The sequence below is a fragment of the Vombatus ursinus genome, unplaced genomic scaffold (assembly GCF_900497805.2).
Source record: "Vombatus ursinus unplaced genomic scaffold, bare-nosed wombat genome assembly UNPS02014830.1, whole genome shotgun sequence".
In the NCBI taxonomy this organism is placed as follows: Eukaryota; Metazoa; Chordata; class Mammalia; order Diprotodontia; family Vombatidae; genus Vombatus; species Vombatus ursinus.
In genome coordinates, this window is record NW_020954608.1 from 43624186 (window position 1) to 43642896 (window position 18711).

The window sequence follows — 18711 nt, forward strand, 5'->3', positions numbered from 1 at the left end:
ACATGAAAAATAGACTTCAATGGAAAGTCTAAGCCTGTCTGACTTCATTTGGATTCTTGTATTCACATGTGTATATCTATGTATAAATAAACACATATGTGTGTATATGAATATGGAATGAATAAACACTTATACACACATAATTGTACATGTGTATGTGTGTATATTCATTCCACATTGTGGAGGGATGTAGGGAAACAGAAAAGTAAGAGGGAATTTGAAGGGAAGAGGGTGACTTGAGGGAGGGGAAGTAGCATCATGGGACTGAGGAAAAGGATTCCTGGCACTGGTAGCAGCCAAAGCGTACCATATCTCAAAAGTTTATCAGGCACCACCTATCCAATGGTGAGAAGGTATGCCCACACTAGTTTAGCTACCACTTTGTGGCATGTTTGTTCTTCTGAGATTCTATCTCCTCCATTATTCTTATGTTACCAAACAGTTGTCTTCTTTAGCACAAGAGGAATGTAAAAGAGAGTACTTGTTCTGAATAATTATGTAGAAGATGGAGGATGGGCATTCTAGGAAGTTGTAACAATCTAACAAAGTGAGGGCTACCCACGACCCAAGATACGGTCAGAGCATAGTGTGTGCCTGACTTTTCTACTCCTGTTTCTATTCTGTCATTCTCCTAGATATCTACGCTAAAAACTTCGTAGTCATCCATGATTCCTCCTTTCCTTTTCTCTCTCACATTCACATCTGACTGAAATAGATAATTTATATAAAGGGAATATAATTTGTAAAGGGATTTGGAGGTCAAATTGTGGAGGACCTTGAATGTCAGACTAATGACTTTGTACTTTATCCTATAAGCAATGATGTATCTCTTCAGGTTTTGATCATGGCAGTTTTTTTCAGAAAAATCAGTCTAATGGCAAGATGTAGAATGAAGTGGAATTGGGAGGAGAATACTAGGGACATGGGGACAAGAGGTGATAATGAGTTCTAGGCTAGTATGATGACAATGGGAACAGAAAATAAGTCATAGGTACGAGAAATGTTTTAAAGGAAGACTTGATATGATACTGTGGAGTCAAGGATAACTTCAAAATTTCAAAACTTATGAGAAAAAAGAAAATCAGGAAGAAGAGATAGTATAAAAGAATGGGTTTTGAACATGGCAAATTTAAATATACCCAAATAAATGGAAACAGTCAGCTGGCTTTGAGACTGGAAGTCAGGAGAGTGCATAGGACTGAACATTCTGATTTTTAAATCATCCACATGGAAGTGATAGTCAAGGGGGAATAATTTTTAAGAGCCTAGAATGTGACAGGCACTGTGCTAAGTGCTTTACAAATATTATATTATTTGAGCTTCATAACCCCCATTATCCACATTTTACAGTTGAAGAAACTGAGGCGGAAGAAAGTTAATTACTTGCCCAAAATCACACAAGCAATTAAGTGTCTGAGGCTGGATTTGAAATCAGATCTTCCTGACTCCAGTCTCAACACTATATACTGTGCTTCCTGGCTGCCTCTGATGAGTCTATGAAAGCTGATGAGCTCTTCAAGGGAAAAGGTATAGAGAAAAAAGAGCTTAATGATTTGCTCTGTCACCTGGCCACAAATTTAAACAGTTTTCTATGTTTCACTTAGTGTATAGACAGGTCTTAAAGAGAATGAAACTTGCACTAACATTTATAAATCACCTACAACAATGTGATATTGTCTAGTTTTGTCTTTGCCCAAGATTAATAGGACTGCAGCTTACAGCTACCAAGATTCCGGAGCTTAGTTACCAAGCTTTAGAACCCAGAACTAAAATTAATCTTTTCTCTGAAGGTACAAAGCTGTCACTGATGCCTGTTCTCTTCAGCCAGATATTGATTTGTTGCCATTTGGAGACCAAACTGAAATTGGAGAAAGGGTAAGATAAGAGTTACATAATCCATGTTAATCTATGATTTTGTATATATGTATATATAATGTTTATATGTATATATAATGTATATATAATGTTTTGTATATGTATATATAATGTTTTATAATTATATTAAATATAATATATAAATATAGTTATTTAAATAAAAGACAATATGGAGAAAAGCCTTTGACTTTTCTCATTAATTTCCCATAAAGTATAATAAAAGCTTAGAAGCTAAGCAGTATGTATTTCACTAGTGCTAGAAACAGGACTGCAAATGGCCTCTAAGGCTGTACACCTCTGGGCTTTGGAAATAATGGCCCTTCATAGTCACTAGACTAAGGAAACTTCCAATCCTTGAATTACCATAAATACTTGAGGAAATTGTCTGAGTCCTCCTCTCTTACATACCACCTCCCACCCCCCAAAAAATGTGATTTTGTTTTAGGAAGGCTCTCTCATATGAGACCATTGAAATGATTTTGAGAGTCTGAGTAAGGGTTCCCAGGATGAATCAAGGCAAGTAGGGAGAAATGAATCTATAGGAAAGGTTGGTCTCCATTGTTGTAGAATTGTGATTATGTGCTGCAAATATACTGGGATAGAGGGATTAAGGAGTGTCCTTGGTGGGAACACCAGCCAGCAGTTTTCAGAGTAAGATTAAGTATTCCTTAAATATCTACAAACAATAGTACCCATCCCATCTAATCATTGGGTTAAATGTAGACTGCTTATAACAGCCCCTCTTCACAAACACAATTTGGTAGGAAACTGATGTTCAATATTTGATACAATTCAAAAAGTGTTTATTAAGTGATAACTATTTTTCTTAATACTATGCTAGGCACTCTGAGAGTTATAAAACAAGTATGAAATGTGGCATCCTCATGTTGACTAAAATGTTTTTTTATTGAGTGTTTTGCTAATTGTGCATAGTCTATGCATCAAGATTGTTGCCTGTAACCTTTTACTCTGCAGTCCTGTATGTATCTTCCCTGACAGAATGTCTTTTTATCATTATGTAAAAATTTCCTTACACCTGTCTCTGATAGTCAAGCAAAACCCGAAATATCTGTCCAGCCTGAAACTTTGAGTAAGAGACCATGTTGCCAAGCAGAGGATCTTTCCTAAAACAGTAACTCACAGCATAAATCTAAAGTAAAGAATCAACAAGTAGTTTTAGGAAAAAGAAACATAATAATAAACATATAACAATCATTTTATTATTATGTTTCTTTTTTATGAATAATACTAATCATTTATTTGTTATTATTAAATAGCCACATATCTAGAGAACAAAATTTCTATTCACTTGTAAATATAAAACTTGTCTTGAGTTAATTAAAATTTTAGTCAGTAGAGTTATCATCTTATTAATGTACCATCAACATCAATTAGAGGTGCATAAGTGGCGCAATGGATAGAGCTCTAGGCCTGGAGTAAGGAAGACCCAAATTCAAATTTGACTTCAGATACTTGTAAGCTGTGTGATGTTGGACAAGTTGCTTAGCCTCTATTTGCCTCAGTTTCCTCAACTGTAAAATGAGGAAAATAACAGCATCTCCTTTGCAAGGTTGTTGTGAACATTAAATGGAATAGTATTTGTAAAGTGTTTATTACAGTGCCTGGCATGTAGGAGGCACTGTATAAATGCTTATTCTTTCCCCCTTTCCTTCCCCATAGAAGTGATTTAAACTTACAATATTAGAAATTGCTAAATTTCTAATATTAAGAAGGATGGTTTTATTTAAAATAGTCTTAACTTTTATGGCTTGTCATACTCAAATATTTTGTGTGCTCAAATAACTTATATTTATAATCTATTATATTTATTAGGGGATTAACTTAAGTGGAGGCCAAAGACAAAGAATCTGTGTAGCCCGAGCTCTCTATCAAAACACTAGCATTGTCTTCTTGGTAAGAATATTTCTTTTGTTTTTAAATTTAATTTTTTCCGTCTTAAAGAAGTCAACATTTAGAGACTAAGAGGAATCTTCATTTACCAAAGAAAACATGGATTAAATTTATTGATTTATAGAATGCAGGATTAGGTCAGGCAGAGAGAACACTGAAGGATAACAGATGACTGACCATAGTGCTGAACACTAGCCACACAACATTATGAGATAAGTGCTAAGTGGCTAAGTTTTCCTCCCACAGAACTGGGTAGTCCAATGAATTACAAGTGGTTTGCTGGACTAGAGTTATACATGTGGAAGGGTTGAAATACTACAACTCAATTTCAAATGCTACAATTTCAATTCATCAAATATTTTAAAAACATTGATTCATTCAGGTCTTACTGATTCCAGCATTCTACCCACTGGACCACCCAGTTACCCCTCTGCTTTATAAAAATGCTGACAGTTTTTGGGATTTTATATCATTTCTTCCTATTTCAGTTGTTTTGTTTGCTAATTATCTGGGGTCTTTTATGTAAACCATTATATCATTTACAAATAGATATTGTCCTCTCTTTGCTAATATGGTTGCCTTTAACTATTTTTATTTGTCATACTTGTTTTTGTTGGCACTTCTAGAACTGTGTCACTTAAGTGAGATAAAGAGATCTTCTCAGTTTGGCCCTGCGTTTATTGGGAAAGCTTCTAAAATTATTCCATTGCAAGTATTGATGATTTTGGTTTTAGATATATTCTTTTTATCATATTAAAAATGGCACATCTTAGAAAAACTGAAGGTTCCTGTGATATCCATGAGAATATCTTCAGTCTCATTAAGAAAATGCAATACTTTTAAAAATTGTTGATATTTTATTAATAAGATTTTTCTTTTTTGCTCACTTGTTTATTTGTTTTTTAAATGGATGTCTTAGAACTAGCAGTCTCCTGGATAATTTATGCTACAGAAAGGTAAATCATCAGGGAACCATCTTTCATTTAAGCCATTTAAAATTTTTAAACTAATTAAAATTAAGAGAAACCTATTCCAAAAAGCAGTGTTTTACAAAATTTTAAACTGAGATAATGCAAGTATTTATACCAAAGGAAAGATTTTTCATCAGTCTATTATTAGTTTGGGACTAAACACAAGTTTTAGGGGCAAGAAAAAGTAGGTTAACTTAACTAAGTCAATCTAAAAGGGTACTAAATCGGAATACATTGGTTATGAGTACTTTAAAGTAGGTTTATGAAATAAAACAATAGAAATTTTTCAGCCATTACAATTCAAGCATTTTTAATGGAGCTTCTATGCCTATGTATCCTTTCTAGTGTATGTGTGTGTGTGGGAGAGTATAGCATAAATGAATACTATATTTTATCAGACCCTGCTTTTACATTATGTGATTTTGGTTGCTTTGCTTCTAAGAAGATTGCTTAGTCTAATTGTTTTCCCAAAGTTGAACCATCTTTGTATTCCTGGTATAACTTCAACTTTGTCATAATAAATAATTTTTGTGGGGGCAGCTAGGTGGCACAGTGTATAGAGCACAGGGCCTGGCATCAGGAGGACCTAAGTTCAAATCCAGCCTAAGACTTGTAACACTTACTAGCTCTGTGACACTGGCAAGTCACTTAACCCCAATTGCCTTGCCAAAAAAAATAATTTTTGGATATATTACTGTAGTCTTTTTGCTAGGATTTCATTTAACGTTTCTCCACCAATATTAGAAGCATACTTGCCTCATAGAAGGAGTTCAGTAAAATATATATTTTCCTCAGTTATTAGGAATAATTCTTGTAACAGATATTTATTCTTCTTAAATGTTTGACTGAATTAATTTGTAAGTCTATCTGAATTTATAAAAATGGCCTTTTGGATGGTAATTTCTTGATGGCAATATCAATTTCTGAGACTGGTCAGCAAACACTTATTAAACATCTTATTTTGTGTGAGTCATTGCACTATATCATTGAATATATTCATTGTTTTAAAATGTCAGATATTATTTTTTATCAATAGTACCATTGTGGTCCATGTGATAATAGAACCAATAACAAAACCTAGGAACACATATCTATTTAAATTGATATAGGACCACTAATAAGAATTCTTAGTCATGTGGTCAACAAATATACCAAATAGTTCATATCTCTTGACAAACATATGGGAGACTTTGTCAAGTGCTTTGACAGTTCCATTATCCACAAATATAGTAAATGGATCAAATGTGAAAAAGAAGTATTTTCACCTGACTTGTTCTTAGTCAACCCATAGTGGTTCTTAGTGATCACTGTATTAATTTGTAAATGCTTTTAAGTCAAGCTATTTTAATATTTACTTCTAGTGTTCTCTTTTTATGATGCCAAGCTGAGGCGGTCACTTTCTTCAAAGGTTCCTTCCTTTGTTCATCAAAATTGTATCCAGTAGGGCAGCTAGGTGGCACAGTGGATAGAGCACCAGCCCTGGAGTCAAGAGGACCTGAGTTCAAATCCAGCCTCAGACCAAACACTTGACATTTACTAGCTGTGTGACTCTGGGCAAGTTACTTAACCCCAATTGCCTAAAAAGAAAAAAAAAGATAAAATTATATCCAGAGTCCAATTTCACACTATATTTTTTTGACAAATGAAATTGTCAGTAAATTAAATCCAATATTTAGCTAATGTTCCACTTTTAGTAGAGCTCCCCCCATTCCTTATCACATGACTATTATAGCTTGCCTTGTGAAAGTTTTATGTTCTTTGTTAAGAAATATTCTTATTTACTCTCTTTCTGACTAGGTAGTCTATCATGCTCCTACAAAAATACCACTGTTATATATCTCTTTTTTTAAAAAAATCTTACTCTAAATGTATACTCTTTATTATGATTCTACTCTTTGGTTCATTGATTTCCAAACAAGGACAACTTGTGATTCTAGATCTCAGTTTTTTTCTTTTTTTATTAATTTATTTTGATTTATCAACAATCACTTCCATAAGCTTTTTGAGATTTAAATTTTTCTCCCCCATCCTTCCCTCATCCCTCCCCAAGGCTGCTCACAATCTGATATAGGTTATGTATATACATTCCTATTAAATGTATTTTAACATTAGTGATGTTGTAAGGAAGGATTAGAACCAATAGGAGAAACCATCAGAAAGAAGAAACAAAACAAAACAGAAGAAAAAAATAGCAAATAGTATGCTTCGATCTGCATTCAAACCTCATAGTTCTTTCTTTGGATGTGGATAGCAGTTTCCATCATGAGACCTTTGGAGATATCTTAGATCCTTGCTTTGCTGAGAAGGTCTAAGTCTATTAACATTAATCATCGCACAACGTGGCTATTACTGTGTACAACATTCTATTGGTTCTGCTCATTTCACTCAGCATCATTCCATACAAGTCTTTCCAGGTTTTTCTGAAGTCTGCCTGCTCATCACTTCTTATAACACAATAGTATTTCATTGCATTCATATACCAGAACTTGTTCAGCCATTCCCCAATTGATGGGCATCCCCTCAATCTCCAATCCTTTGCCACCACAAAAAGAGCTGCTATGAATATTTTTGTGAGTGTGGGTCCTTTTACCCTTTGTATGATCTCTTTGGGATATAGCCCTAAAAGTGCTATTGCTGGGTCAAAGGGTATGCACATTTTTATAATTCTTTGGGCATAGTTCCAAATTGCTCTCCAAAATGTTTGGATCATTTAATAACTCCACCAACAATGCATTAGTGTTCCACTTTTTCCACATCTTCTCCAACATTGATCATTTTCTTGTTTTGTCATGTTGGCCAATCTGATAGGTGTGATGTGGTACCTCAGAGTTGTTTTGATTTGCATTTCTCTAATTAATAGTGATTTAGAGCATTTTTTCATATGACTATAAATGGCTTTAATTTCTTCATCTGAGAATCCTTTGACCATTTATCAATTGGGGAATGACTTGTATTCTTATAAATTTGACTTAATTCTCTATATATATTAGAAATGAGGCCCTTATAAGAGACACCGGTTGTAAAAATTCTTCCCCAATTTTCTACTTTCCTTCTAATCTTGGTTGCATTGGCTTTGTTTGTGCAAAAACTTTTCAATTTAATGTAATCAAAGTTATCTATTTTGCATTTCGTAATGTTCTCTATCTCCTGTTTGGTCATTAATTCTTCTGTTCTCCATAAATCTGATAGGTAAACTATTCCTTGCTCTCCCAGTTTGCTCATAGTATCAGCCTTTATATCTAAATCATGAACCCATTTTGACTTTATTTTGGTATATGGTGTGAGATTTTGGTCTATGCCTAGTTTCTGCCATTTTCTTTTCCAGTTTTTCCAGCAGTTTTTGTCAAATAGTGAGTTCTTATCCCAGAAGCTGCGGTCTTTGGGTTTATCAAACAGTAGATTGCAGCAGTCATTGACTACTGTGTCTTGCATACCTAACCTATTCCACTGATCCACCACTCTATTTCTTAGCTAATACCAAGTAGTTTTGCTGCTTGCTGCTTTATAATACAATTTAAGATCTGGAATGGCTAGGTCACCTTCCTCTGCATTTCTTTTCATTAGTTCTAGATCTCAGTTTTTATGAACACCTAGACTGGGTTCAATCTTTAAGATTTCTCAATAATAACAGAGCAATGACTGTCCTCACTCAGGGGCATTCCTTGGAAACATAAAAAATATGTCTCATGTCCCTCTAAGGGCCCTGCTTCCTTCTCTTCTCTTCTCTTCTCCTTTTACCTCAACAAGTACTGAAGATCATAAAATAGTTAGAAACTGGTCACATTTATTAATAACAGGATTAATCAGTTAAACAATATAAATAATTCATCTTTTCCAATGTGTTTCCTTCCCTGAGGTTTCAGAATTCTTCCTCCTGAGCAACAGTCCTGCCATAATCTCAGGTAGTCAGTCAATACACATTTATTAAATATTTTAAAATTAAATGCTATCAAATTAAATTTACTAAATGTCATGCATCGTGCTAAGTTCTGGGAACTCAAAGAAATGTAGAAGACAGTCCTCGCTCTCAAGGAGCCCACAGCCTGATAGGGGAGAAAATAAGCAAACAACAGAGTATAAACAAGATACATTCAGGATGTGGGCTTTGGTAAGGACAGATATATCCTTGTATTAACTGCCTCCTTTCTCATAGTCTGCTTGTGTGACTTCTGATTGCTACACTTACTGTACCCCCTACTCTTGTCATCCACAGCCTCCACCACCCCCAGTGAGGCCTCCATCTGCAGTCTTTCTCATAGTAGCACGGTCACTTTAGTAGTCTGACTCCTACTCCAGCAATCATGCAAACAAGTTAGAATTAGATAAACTTTGCCCAAAGCCCTAGTATTTGGGTACAAGGATCAAAGAATAGTCTCAAGGTCATGAGACAAACACATCTATGACCTTGGAGCTTCTGGAAGAAATATATTCTCTTAGACTCTGAAGGGCAGCTAAGTGATACAGTGGATAGAGCAGCAGGCCTGGGGTTAGGAAAACCTGAGTTCAGATCTTGACTCAGACACTAGCTGTCTGACCCTGGACCCTTGGCCTCAGTTTCCTCATCTGTCAAATGAATTAGAGAAGAAAATAGCAAACTACTCCAGTATCTTTGCCAAGAAAACCCCAAATGGGTTCATGAAGAGTTGGACACAACTCAAAAATGGCTGAATAACAAGAAAGTCCCTTAAGAAGTAAAAATGTATCTTGTTCTGCAGTTTAATTCCTCTTGTTAGTTCAAGGTAACATTATGTAGTGGAAGGAACATGAACTCTGCAGTAAGAACATCTGGGTTTGAATCTTGTTTCTGCTACTTAATATCTGTATTAAGCGTGTCACTTCCCTTCAGTGGAACTCAATTTTCTCATAATGAGAGGGCTGGACTATGATAGTTTTAAGAAACCTTACAACTATAAACCTTTGGTCCTAAATTTCCATTCAGCCTAGCAAATGTCATCCACACATTTGTATGATAAAAGTTACAGTCCCAATAAGGCAATGTCAAATCTGCCAAAAAAAAAAAAAGTTAGTCTCTATTATGTAAAAATGCACCTTTATGTAATCATGGTTCATTTACATATGGTGATGCACCTCACCATTTCTATTAGAGTTTTTTTTAAATCATTAACTCTAATTGCCACATTACAGTAATATAATACTGTAATATGTCAAATGTGTCATGCCTATTAAAACGTAATCATTAACCAAATCAAAAGATCCAATGAAATAGACTTGTTCCAGTAAGACTTGAAACATCATTGCACCCTTTTGTTTTGCCATAAAATCTTTGCTTGTTACTGTGCAAATTACTAACACCTTTTATTTGTCAAAAGGGAGAGAAAACGAGAGAGAAGAGATAAAGCAGTACATAGGATCATGGAGCTAGACTTAGAATCAGAAATGTGCTGGTAAATGTTTTATAACTGGCTCTCCAAAAAAAATGTACACACTACAGACTTTTAAATTTTAATCTAATTATTAACATTCTCTCCATTTTCTTAAGTCTTGACAGTCAACAAAACAATAAATCTAGCCTGATTCATAGCATTTGCCAAATTTCAAAGCATAAATGTTCACACTAAAAATTTAGCAATTGGTTCTCATGAGTGAGGACAAGCCAACTCCAGCACATTGGAAGGGATCTTAAAGATCATCTAGTCCACAAAATGAGTGCACCCTCATTTTATAGATGAGAAAACAAATGCCCATGGAGGTGAAGTTACTTGCCGACGGTCACACAGATATCAGAGGCAATATTTGAACCAAGGTCCTGAATCCACCCCACCAAGCTGTTACCATCATACCTTTGCAGACAATCCAGGGAAAACTAGATTATGAAAACTCAGCTAAAATCCATTTTACATTGCTTATTTACATGCTCAGAATTTACCAGAAAATGAGGAGCACTCTGGGAATTCTTTAGCCTCTCTTACAAAAGGAAATATTTTCTTACGCTCTACTGGAGCCAGAAATAAGTCCTAAAGACATCTGGATAATAACCATGGTGGCTTCCTGAATTACCCAAAGCCAGAATTTTCTTAGAGACTCAGTCTGAATGAATGCAGCTGCCCAGATAACCTAGAAGCCTCTTTGACTAAATTGACCACTAAGATGTGTCCTTAATAGTGAGAGCATTCTAAAATATGAATTATTTTTACTGCATCTAAGCCTTAAAATATGTTTTTTTAGACTTTTTAGGCTTTCACAATAATTAATGTTTCACATTTTTATTAGTGAATAATTCCAATATCTTATAATAACTTTGTTGTTACTTCATATTTTACATGTTGGTGATATTTCTGTTAATGAAATTACAAATAACCAGATTTTTTTCTGTTTTTGCATATTACACTTTTTTACTTTTTCTATAAACAGCTTGCTTTCGTGGAATATTTATCTATTAGGGATTTATTTTTAAGAAGTATCTGAGATGTATTCTGAGGTCAGTATAGCATTAACAAGATACGGATGCAATGCACTTAGCACATTTAGATGCAGGATGTTACCTGGATGGGAGACTTGAACTTGACACTTTCTCTCAGTTTTGTAAGAATGACCTTGAATAAACTATTGTTATTTTAGAAGGGGTGGGATATCTTCACAGTAAGTTAGTGAGTCAGATAGCATTTATTTAGAGTTTTCTATGTGCCAGTCCTTACACTAAGCAGTGGGGATACAAAGAAAAACAAAAAAACCATAATTCCTCCCTTTAAGGAGTTCACATTTTTCCATTTAACATGCAAGCAACTATATACATACATGATATATACAGGATAATTGGAGAGTCATCTCAGAGGGAAGGCACTGGAGTGTGAGGAACACCCAGAATGATTTCCTACAGAAGGTGAGTATTAGGGGGTGAGATTAGTAGAGGTGAGTAGAGAGAGTATTGGAGATAGCCAGTGAAAAGGTGTGGAATGGGAAGGTGGGGTATTATGTGAGAAGAAAAATAAGGCCAATGTCACTGGGTCATAGAGTAGGGGGAAGGGTGTAAAGTACAAAAGGACCAGAAATGTAAGAAAGGTCCAGTTTGTAAAGGACTTTGAAAGCCCAACAGGATTTTTGTCTTTGATCCTATAGGCAGTAGGGAGCCATATGTGCTTATTAAGTAGGAATATGACATGGTTAGAACTTTCTTCTAGGAAAGTCATTCTGGCAGCTGAGTGGACGATGGTCTGGAGTGGAGAGAGACTTGTGGAAGGGAGACCAATCATAAGGTTATCACTAAAGTTACAAAAGGTTTAGTAAATAATAGCAACCATATAACTTGTTGAATTTTTTAAATAAGAAAATCAAGCAGTTACAAATAGTTGATATATCTTAAAGAAAATTACTAACTCAGCACAAAGCAGAAAGTGATATATTTTATATTCAATATAATTTTTCTTCTACTTGAAAAAGGAGTCATGATAAATGGGCTACACTTGTGATTTTTAGTAATAAGTAATAAATGGATCCAGTCACACATAAGAGCATATCCATCATTTAATTTTACCTCTTTTGGTAAAAATTAATATGTCAGTGACACCTTTAGTCATTAAGTGGTCTACAGCAGTTGCATAAGGCACTGGCCAAAAAAATAAAACTATCTGTAATATCCTACTGTTCTCTCAAACAGTTGTGGCAACACCTGTAGAACAACACTGTAGAGTATAGTGGATGAACTCTCTCTGAACGTTCCTGATTTTACCTTTTCAAATGCTATGTTGCTGTGGTCTTTCAAAAAAAAATTATGGCATTATTGGTCTTTTGTATTTTCTTAAATATATGAGAGTTATCTAAATACAAGAATGTGATAAACATTTATGCAATCAACTATATTTTACAGAAATTCAGTACTACTTCTCTATGCATACATATCATTTTTCTATAGAGTACTCTAAAAATCTCAATTATTTGAGGGCATAAAACTCTACTTTCCCAAACTCATTAATTTTAATCCTATTGTACTTCCTTATTTCCAACTGAGTGATCTTCTTTATGCCTTTTTAAATTATCAGTTATTTATCTGCATAGAGATATTACTCTGGGTCTGAAATTATTATTAAATGTTGCAGTGAAATGTTTAATAACTGCTACCTTCAGATATAATGGCTGAAATTTTCCTCATGTAAGGATCATTTGTTATTTAATTATGAGTTTCATAGTAAATGAGAATATAAGATTGTAATACTTTTCTTAGTTCTGCTGTTAACATAGTATATTACTTTAGGGATGTTTATTTATAAGTGGGAAGGATTTTGCTTTGGCAGCAGGAATGGCAACAAGCTTCCACCAGCTTGCTCCTCCCCCTCCATTGTTTTTAGGATTTTCTGGACCCTTATTGGAACTTCAGGGCCATTTACAAGACTGGCTGCTAGTTACCAAGGGCCATGACTGGATTTAAATAGGAAGTTAAAATAGTTGCATGTGTTTATGCATCCCATATCCAAGCTCAATGGAAAATGTTAAATGCAGGTGATCAGGCTCTCACCTGAAGCATCCTGTGGCATGGAAGAGGTAAATAGAAATTGATTGCCCCAACTCTACTAGTCTAAGAGTTGAAGAACTTCTTTACTTTAAGACATTCTCTTCCCTATCCATTCCCTTCCCTCCATTCATACAGCCATCACTCTTATTACTTTTTTACCTATACACTGTTTCAAAAACCTCCTAATTGGTTTCCATGTATCATCTTCTTCCCTTCAATTCATCTTCCACTTGGGTGCTAAAGGGACATTCCTAAAACACGTTTGACCACATCATTCTTTTATGCAGTAAACTCAATGTCTCCCTGTTATGTCTAGTATTAAATACAGACTTCTCTGCCTGGTATTTAAAGCCCTTTACAATCTGGCTCTAACTTACCTTTCCAGTGTTAATATATTTTATTCCCTTTAACACAATCTTTGTGCCAGCTAAACAAGCCTTCTTATCATTTCTCACAGATAAAGTTGTATCTCTTAAATGCCTTTGCAAAAGTCATTGTCATGCCTGGAATACATTTCCCCCTCTTAGAATCTCTTGTTTTCTTTAAAGCTCATCTACATTTTTGAGATAGCTACCATATTCCACAGCTCTACCACTCTTTCATAGGGTGCTTAATTGCCAATGCTTCTGCCACAACCTTAGAGAATAGGACAAGTGGACAGCCTGAATGCTACATTTTTCATGTAAAGACAATGATAGGAATAAGAGAAGATGAGAAGATGTGGAGGAGTTGCTATTTGTCTATGGAGTGAGTGCTAGATTAATGAAAGCATGGATTGGTCATAATATAAAAATATTAAACATGGCTCAATTTCTCTGTCTCTCACAAATGTGCATGATTATAATATTACTTATTATTTGTTATAATAAGATCCTACCAGGTGGAATGCATATTTGGATGAAGGTGTTAGTTGGTACTTCATGTAGAACCTAAAACATGCATTGTTTCTAATCTGTACCTAGAAGGTAATATCTTCACTTGAAAAATCTTTAACCAGTGCTTGTATAGATAGTTTGAGCTGACTTCACCCCTGCTCTGGCTACACTCTCCTCCCTTCCCAAACTTGAACCTTTGGTGAATCAGTTTCAATCTACATTATCCTCTAACCTTGAATTCCTTAACTCTTACCCTGTTTTTGCTTATGCCTTGCCAACCCCTAGCCCTGAATTACTTTCACATTTCAAATTCTGTGATCCTACTTTTGTGATAATAAATGAACTGGAGGACAGCATGTAACAGTACAGACTGGATCAATTACAGTTTTATCTAATGAGGCCATTTGTCCTGAGCTGCTGCTTCTCTTCTCCTCATCTCACAATGCTTTGATTTAATTCATGACTTCTTTTTTTATTTTAGATTCTTTTGAAGAGGTGACCTTTCTCACCAGGTCACTGACTTTATATGTAACCTTGATTCCTTTGCAGTCTGGCTTCCAACCTCATTACTCAACTGGAGCTGCTGCCTCCTAAGTTGCCAGCAGTCTTTTAATTGCCAAGTCTGGTGGTCTTTTCTCTGCTCTCATTCTCCTTGACCTTTGCTACATTTGACACTATTCACCACTCCTTCCCTTTGGATGCCCTCCTTTCTCTGAGTTCTTGTGATACTATTCTCTTCTGACATTCTTCCTTTCTATATGAGTGTTCTTGGCTCATTTCCTACATTATCTTTCACATACCTATTACCTTCAGTGTAGTTGTATCCTAAAATTCTGCCTTGGGTCTACTTCTCTTTGTTCTTGATATTCTTTTTAGTGACCTCATCAATCCTCATGGATACACACACACACACGTACATATGCACGTATACACACACACACACACACACACACACATATATATACATACACATATATACACTTTGTCACGTACATGTCCAATCCATCATGTCCAAAACAAAACTCATTATCTGCCCTCCCCCACAACCCCTTTACTAAACTTGCCAATTGCCACCAGTTGCCACATTAGTTCATGGCCTCATTACTTATTTCCTGGATCATTACAGTGGCTTCCTAATAGGACTTTTTACTTCAAGTCTTTTCCCGTTACACTCCATCAGCTACATGACTACACAGCTGTCAAAGTGATTTTCCTTAAGAATAAATCTTATGTCATTTTGCTATTCTATAAACTCTAAAAGCTCCCCTATTGCCCCTAAGATCAAATATAAACTCCTCTAGCTTTTAAAGTTCTTTGCAACCTAACTTTTCAGCTTTACTACACATTATTTCCTTTCTATAATCTATGGTCCAACCAAACTGACTTTCTCTGCTCCTCACTCACAACATTCCTCTTGTGCCTTTGCACTAGCCGTACTCCATGATTGGAATATACTTCCTCCTTATTCCCATTCCTTTGAATTTCTCACTTTCCTTAAGTCTCAGCTCAAATGCCATCTTTTATGAGATGCTTTTCTTAATCCCCTCCACATCTGCTACTAGTGTCTTTAATAAAAACTTGAATAATAACTAACTTGTATTTAAATCCCTTACATTTATTTTGTGTTTATTCTGTACATACTTACATATGTACATGTTGTCTTTCCTAATAGAATATGAGCTCCTTAGCAGAAGATATTATATTTTAAAAATATTTTTCAAGAGCCTAACACAATGCCTGACACATAAATCCTTCTTGATTAATTGATTAATCCCCTCCTTTCCTATCCTTTCTAACATATTTCCTCTACTGTAATTTCTCCTTCACCAATCTTCAGTCTCTTCCAATCACCTGCTTCCTTCCCTGTTATCTATAGAAATGCTTAAGTTGTCCCTATCCTTAAAAATCCCTCACTAGATTCTACCATCCCCACTCAAGCTCACCAGCCGCTGCCCTACTCGGTGGGGGCTTACAGGTGACCCAGCCATGCCGCCCCAAGGGACCCTGAGGCCCCCTTGTGCCCTGACACCCTGCCACCCTGGCACTAACCTGTCCTGTGCCCTAGCCCTGCCATCCATGAAGGGTCCAGTGCCCCTGAAAGCCATCTATATTTGGTGTCTTCATTGCCACCCCTTTTAATTTTCTTTTAAAATCTCTACAAACTGATATATGACCTCATCACTCAACTAACATTGCAGCCTTCAAAGTTAGTAGTCATCTCTTAATTGCTAAATCTAATGGCTTTTTCTTTGTCTTCATCTGCCTTGCTATCTCTGTAGTATTTCACGCTATAGATCGCCCTCTTCTACTGGACACTCTTTTCTCTCTGAGTTTTTATGATGCTGTTCTCTTTCGATTTTCCTTCTGCCTGTCTGACTTCTTCTGTCTCCTTTATTGGATCATTATCATCCATGTAATGCCTTCTAATCATGAGCATACACTAAAGCTTTTACCTAAAACTTCTTCTTTTTTCTCTTATTTGGTAATCTCTTCAGCTCCCATAGGTTCAATTATCATCTTTCTGAAGATGACTCCCCGATCTAACTATCTAATTTTAATCTGTCTTCCAAACTCCAGTCCCATACTGCAGATTGTCTATTGGCTATTTCCAGTTGGATGATTCATAGAGATCTTAAGCTCGCTATGTCCAAAACAGAACTCATTGTGTGTCCCTATAAAACCTATCCCTCTTTCAAAATTCCCTGTTACTGTTGAGGGCACCCTTATTCTTCTAGTTACTCAGATTTCATCCTTAACTCCTCACTCTCATTATCCACACATATACACAGTTTCCAAATCTTGTTTTTCTGTTGCTACATCTCTTGCATATGTACCATTTTTTACTCTCACATATGTACCATCTTAGTTCAGATCCTCATCTCCCCCATTGTAACAGCTTCCTATTTGATCTCTCTGCCTAAAGTTTCTCAACACTATTACACAGAGCCTCTAAAGTGACTTTCCAAAAGCTCAAATTTGACCATATCATGTTCCTACTCAGTGAACTCCTATGGCTTTCTGTTACCTGTAGGAACGAATATAAAAAAGTCTTCTTTTTGGCATTTAAAGGTCTTCACAACCTGCCCTATCCTACTTTTCTTCCCTTACTTCTACTCACTTTCTTCACACATGGTGCTCTGTGTTTCTTCTCTATGCCTTTGGACTGGCTATATCCCTCCTTCCAAGAATGTTTTTCCACCTCTTGGAATCTCTGGTTTCTGGAGAACTAATCTCAAATACTGTTTTCTTCAAGAGTCGTTCCTGGTCCCCTAACTCCTAGTGCCTTCTAAGCCCAGGTTATTTTATGTCTATACTTAATAAGTGTTTGTTAATTGATTGAATAATTTTAAAATTTGCTTCATTAAAGATATAAATGAAATAGTCTAAACCTTTATATTTTCTTGGAGGAATACAGACAAAAAATACTGACTTGGAGGAGTAGAAGGAATTCTATCCATGCAAGTCAGAAATTTTTTTTTCTTTTAACCTAGGAGTTCTGCATACTGGTTAAATTTCAAGTACATATACCCTTTAAATACCAGACTGAGAATTTTGTACTTTATTTTTAAGGCCATAGGAAGTCACTGAAGATGTTTAAGCAGAGGAGTCCATGAGATCTTGAATATATCAGAACTGTATTTTAGGAATATTAATTTGCCAACTTGTGGAAGATGGATTATAGTAGAGACTAAAGACCTTCTAATGGGGGCAGCTAGTTGGTACAGGGGATAAAGCGCTGGACCTAGAGTCAGGAAGACCTGAGTTCAAATGTGGCCACAGACGCTTACTAGCTGTATGCCCCTGGGCAAGTCACTTAACCCTCTTTGCCTCAGTTTCTTTATCTATAAAATGAGCTGGAGAAGAAAATGGCAAACCCCTCTAGTATCTTTGCCAAGAAAACTCCAAATTAGGTCACAAAGAGTTGGACATGACTGAAGCAACTGAACAACAACAGAGATGTGGGGACCAATTAGGAACCTGTTGTAAGAGAGAAGGGAGGGGGGAAAGGGAATAAACATTTATTAAACATCTACTGTGTGCCAGACACTGTACTAAGCACTTTACAAATATTATCTCATTTGATTCTGACAACACTGTGAGATAGGTTCCCATTGTACAGTTGAGGAAGTAGTTTGCCCAGGGCCACATGGCTAGTAAGAGTCTGGGGGACAAATTTGAACTTAAGTCTTGCTGACCTCAAGTCCAATAGTACAGATAAGAAATTTTGAACTAGGCTATTTGTTATGTGAGAGAAGAGAAGGAGACAGATACAAGAGTGGAATTTAAAAAATTGACAAGGCTTTCTTGGATATGGGTATTGAAAGGGAAAAAATAAAGATAATCCTCAGGATTTGAATCTCAGTGACTTGAAGGATTGTGTCAAGGATTGTTTTGACCTTAATAGAATTTTTGTCTCGCTAAGAGACACATTTTAGGAAAATATGAGGAATTCTGTTTTGGATATCTTGAGTTTGAAATATCTATATCCAGTTGGAGATAGCCAGTAGGCAGATGATAATATAGGATTGTAGTTTAAATAAGAGAGTAAGGCTAGGTATGGAGATTGTGCAGTATCCTGCATAAAAATGATAACTGAACCCATGAGAACTTA

General features: G+C 35.6%; 1 protein-coding gene across 2 annotated transcripts in view; it reads left to right on the forward strand.

Moving 5' to 3' along the window:
* The window catches only part of ABCC9 (ATP binding cassette subfamily C member 9), a 194025-nt gene that overhangs the window by 109198 nt on the left and 66116 nt on the right, over positions 1–18711 (forward strand). For both annotated transcript variants that reach the window (XM_027838609.1, XM_027838610.1), the window contains 2 exons: positions 1791–1875; positions 3709–3789. In XM_027838609.1, the coding sequence (XP_027694410.1) occupies positions 1791–1875; positions 3709–3789 (166 nt within the window). The remainder of the gene's footprint in view (positions 1–1790; positions 1876–3708; positions 3790–18711) is intronic.